Here is a 5,000-nt window from a genome sequence, read left to right as displayed (position 1 = left end):
GAGAAGAGAGGAGAGGAGAGGAGAGGAGAGGAGAGGAGAGGAGAGGAGAGGAGAGGAGAGGAGAGGAGAGGAGCTGCCACCAGAGCTGAGGCAGCCAGGCCCAACCCACTGGAGGAAGCCTGAGCACCGATCAGCAGAGTGTTGAGCTACAGCTGGGAGCTAGCCTAGCCCTATAGCTTAGCTAGATCCACACCCAGATGAGCTATCCACCTTATTATCCACGGTTACAAGGGCAAACTACAGTTAGGAGCTAGGCTAGCCACACGCAGGTGAGCTAGAGTCTAGAAACTCGTCACAAGTCCCATTCATGCCCTATGTTTGGTCAATTAGGCCAACAATACCCCAGTCCATCTATGACATGTGGCATGTTTTTTTTCACATAGTTTAAGCTCCTCTCTGTTGTGTGAATAATATGCGCGAAATTAGCAGTCATACCGTGTGAAACACTCTAGTCCACACATATCTGTAACCATCTCTCACCCAGGGTATGAATGGCCCTATTGGAGGTGGGGACAATAGTTGGTAGCTTAGTCACGCAAGATCCACATCCATATGAGCTAATATCTAGAAAGTCATCCACCATTCATCAATGGTAGTCGAAGCTGAACAGCAGTTAGGAGCTATCGATTATTTTCTATACTTAAAAATGGCCCACGATGCGATACAATTCGATTCGATTTTTTCTTATTACATTTCTACTGCTATTATGTTGCACAAGTAACAGCTAGGGCATTGGGCAGGGGCCAACGATTCTATTTTTTTCGATTCATGATACGATACCATTCGATTTGATTGGATCATCTGCCGTAGGATAGATGCATTGATATGTATCGACTATTATTTACACCCCTATCAGAGAGAGGGGAGCACTTGGTCTCTAGATCCTAGTCCTTGGTCTTGGTCATGGCTTCAGGGCCTGAGAGAGAGACAGAGAGCCTAATATCTGACATCTGGAAGAGTGCAGTGAGGAGTCAGAGGCGCCTCTGGGATTTCTATTTGTGTGAGACAGTGAGGAGAAAGAGAGAAAGAACGAGAGAGAGAGAGAGAGAGAGAGAGAGAGAGAGAGAGAGAGAGAGAGAGAGAGAGAGAGAGAGAGAGGGAGAGAGAGAGGGAGAGAGAGAGGGAGAATTGGACAGGTCAGGGGATTTTCCAAACATTTCCTAATAATCTGATTGGACAGAGATCCCTTAGAGAGCATCCCCTTTCCTAAGAAGAGGTCATCCTAGACTCTGATTGGCCAATCTGACCTGACCTCCCCAGATGTGGACGCAGAGGTTGATGAGGAGGAGGAAGATGAGGAAGAGGATGATGTGGAGAAAGAGGAGGAGGAGGAGAAAGATGAAGAGGAGAAGGAGGATGAGGAAGAGGATACAGAGGTGAAGGAAGATGATGAGGAAGAAGTTTTGAAATGAACTCAGTTTCAGATAAAATTTGGTCCCACTAAAGAATATTGTCAATTCATACTCCACCTGTAGAGTTTTCCACTGACTTTTGACTCCACTGTTAAGTACTCCACTGTAAGAGTAACTTGACTCTCTGCAGTGTTTGTAAAATTAATACTAAATTAATACAATCTGGTTATATATAAGTTTACTCTTGACATATGGACTCCCCTTTCTATTCTACTCTACTGTTCTCTATCCTACTGTACTGTATTCTATTCTACTCTACTCTACTCTACTCTACTCTACTCTACTCTACTCTACTCTACTCTACTCTAATCTACTCTGCTCTGCTCAACTCTACTCTGTCCTACTGTACTCTATTCTATTCTACTGTATTCTTCTCTACTTCCACTTCTATCCACCAGTGGATACAGAGCCACAAGACGCAGCGGTGACATATGGGCCGCCGACCTCGGGACTCAGGATGGAGTGAGCAAGTGAGGGGAGGAGAAGGGAAGGAAAACGTTTATTTTCTCTTCCATCCCCTAAGTGAGACCTCACCAAAAGGTCAAAGTGGAGAAGCGTGTGTGTGTGTGGTTGGGGGGGGATGGAGAGAAGAGGGGGAGATGAGGATGAGTGTGTGTGTGTGTGTGTGTTTGTGTTGGGGGGGTGTATGGGGGGGTTCACTATAAACGACCCCAGAAGAGACAAAAGGAACAGGCGGGGAGATAAAAGGGAAGGAACCAAGTAGAGAGAAGATGGGGGGAGGAGAGGAGAGAGGGGCGAACGGAAAACGAAACCACAACAAAAGGCATCTCTCCGAGTGATCAGTGATCCGAATGATCCTTGGCCCTCACCCCCGGTGTCAAAGTGTGTGTGTGTGTGTGTGTGTGTGTGTGTGTGTGTGTGTGTGTGTGTGTGTGTGTGTGTGTGTGTGTGTGTGTGTGTGTGTGTGTGTGTGTGTGTGTGTGTGTGTGTGTGTGTGTGTGTGTGCGTGCGTGCATGCATGCGTTAGCCCTCACCCCCGGTGTCAAAGTCGATGCTCTCCACCACGTCCAGGGGGCTGATAGGGGTGTTACGAGGCGCGGCCCCGGGACCCTCCTCCCTATTGGGGTACACCTGCAGGATGGTGTGCTCCGGAACGGGCCGAGGGGGCTGGGGCTGGGCCTGGGGCACCCCCGAGTCCTCCGGGGGCCTGTTTCGGGGTTCAGGGGCGTACGGGTACGGTGCAGGGCCCGACTCTGAGACCACGGGGCTCTCGGGGCTCTCGGGGACGCTGGTGATAGTCGGGGTGTTGTCCTCGTCCTCCTCGCCCAAGATCTGCCCCTGGGACTCAGGCTGGTCGGGCGCCTGGCAAAGCAAGGCAAAGCAGGTAATTTTACTGTATTGCGCATTTCATACACAGATTGCAGTTCAATGTGCCTTACACTTAACTAAAATAAAATAAACAAATAAAGGCATAAGCTTTGTTATACCACAACACAGGCTTTTTATATAGCATACTGAAATAAAAAAAACAAGACATACAATGAAAAAGGGGGCAAAGATAAAAGCAAGAGGTCCAAATAAGGAAACGAAATTGAATATAAAAATCAAAAGTCAATAAATGTGTTTAATATATGTGTAATAATCAGTATTAAATGCTATTAGACACTTTAATTTCCTTCGGGACAAATAAATGTTGATCTACTCTACTCTACTACCTGCAGCAGAGACGGGTCGGAACCGGGCTCGGCCTCCACAAACTCGGGCAGCGTGGGGCCCTGGAACTCTGGGTAGTCTGAGTAATCAGGGTAGTCAGGGGTGGTGGCCTGCTGTTCCCCCTCCAGGGCAAATGGGGGCGCTGTGGCAAGCACGCCGCCCACTGCCGCCGGGATCACCGTGTCAAAGGAGTAGCTGTTGCCAATGTGGAAGAGCCACACGCCAGGTGTGCCTGTGTTCCCAACCCTGAGAAGGAAACAGAAAGACGCAATCGATTTGTTATGTTGACAGAATAGCAATGTAAACAGAGGTTTTATATTTCAGGCAAATCAAACAAACAAACAAAATTCAGAATACCACATATGGAAAAGCACCTCGACCTAAGTCAAAAGTTTAGTTCCAAGCCCCTGAAATTTTTTGATCTCTGTAATGTAGTATTTCAATTATTCTCGCTTTACAATACCATGTAATTTTGAGAAACATCTCTCTGGTTGTAGCCTTTTTTAAGGTTCACCATGTCTAGAGTGTCGTGCAGGGTTCTAACTCACTGGTAGAGGTTCTTGACGGACTGCTCGTTGGTAGTGACGCTGTAGTAGGGTCCTTCTTGGCGTGAGAAGAAGAGGAAGGTGACCTCTCCGCGGCTGAAGCCCACGCGCGCGGGCAGCTCGATCTCCACATTGTAGGACTCCTTGGGCCGTGTGCCGAAGAAGTTGAGGCCGTCCTTGGGGTAGAGGAAGATGGCGTACGTGTCCACCTCGTCATAGCCAACCACCGCCTGGAACGTGTTCACCTGCACAAAGAGGGGGAACACTGGGCAATTAGCTGACGCAGAATCAGAGAGGAAAACTGGCTAAGATTCAGCATTAAAGGTTCAAGATTCGATTTTTGCTCCCACAGGAAGGCCAAATAGCTGATGCTAGGGTGAGGTACTAGGTACCTAAGTACATTTATAATGTATTTATTTTGAAGGTAAGTCTAACATTTTTTTCTATTTAATTTCATTTAATTTCTATTATATCACCATTTACCCCCTGACACTCCCTATATAGCATATCGATTACAACAGACAGCTGCCAACTGGCTAATTGTGATGCTAGCTGTAGCATGCAGCACTGTGGTAAAGCTATTAGCACGATAAACTGATGTATTTAACATTGGCATATTTGTATTTGACATGTGAACATCTGACGGCAAACTTCATAATTCATCACGATTCCTCTGAAAGACCTTTGAAACACTTCTCGTAAAGACAACAATGAAACAATACAATACACATAAACAATGCAAAAACAAAAGATTGCAACCATTGGATTATCCATGGATAATCCAAACCATGGATTATCACCATTCGCCTAACATAATAAGAGATGTGTGGAGACCCGTGCAATCTAACGCCTTGCTGAGGGGTTGTTTGAGACGTGGCTGAGAACACTGTCCTGACAAAGTAAACTCTTGTCTCACAGGTACGTGCTAAAAACTGGGGACTTTGCTGCGTTGCCTTTTAAATACAGACCAGCACCCACTCCACAACACACACGCACGCACGCACGCACGCACGCACGCACGCACACACACACACACACACACACACACCTTCACTTCCTGCTCCTCCCAGTGACTTCTCTGTCACAAACACACCTCCTTAACATAAATCCTCAATCCTTCAATCCTCCACTCCTCCTCTCCTTCACCTCTTCATTTTCTCACACCTCGGCTACAGACAAACACAAGGGGCCACAAGGTACATTCACACACACAGACACACACAGACACACAGACAGACACACACACACACACACACACACACACACAAACACACAGACACACACATACACACACACACACACACACACACACACACACACACATACACACACAAACATACACACACACACACACACACACACACACACA

At 47.1% G+C, this 5,000-nt stretch overlaps 1 protein-coding gene across 3 annotated transcripts in view; it reads right to left on the bottom strand.

The window, feature by feature from the left end:
* nid2a (nidogen 2a (osteonidogen)) overlaps positions 1-5,000 on the bottom strand; it is a 116,370-nt gene that overhangs the window by 98,604 nt on the left and 12,766 nt on the right. For all 3 annotated transcript variants that reach the window (XM_063184650.1, XM_063184651.1, XM_063184652.1), the window contains exons 3-5: positions 3,635-3,876; positions 3,089-3,332; positions 2,408-2,735 (exon numbers count right to left, since the gene is read on the bottom strand). In XM_063184650.1, coding sequence (XP_063040720.1) covers positions 2,408-2,735; positions 3,089-3,332; positions 3,635-3,876 — 814 coding nt within the window. The remainder of the gene's footprint in view (positions 1-2,407; positions 2,736-3,088; positions 3,333-3,634; positions 3,877-5,000) is intronic.

The sequence above is a fragment of the Engraulis encrasicolus genome, chromosome 19, assembly GCF_034702125.1.
Source record: "Engraulis encrasicolus isolate BLACKSEA-1 chromosome 19, IST_EnEncr_1.0, whole genome shotgun sequence".
NCBI lineage: Eukaryota > Metazoa > Chordata > Actinopteri > Clupeiformes > Engraulidae > Engraulis > Engraulis encrasicolus.
Note: the sequence above shows the minus strand (reverse complement) of the source record. Positions and strands in the feature narration are given on the sequence as shown.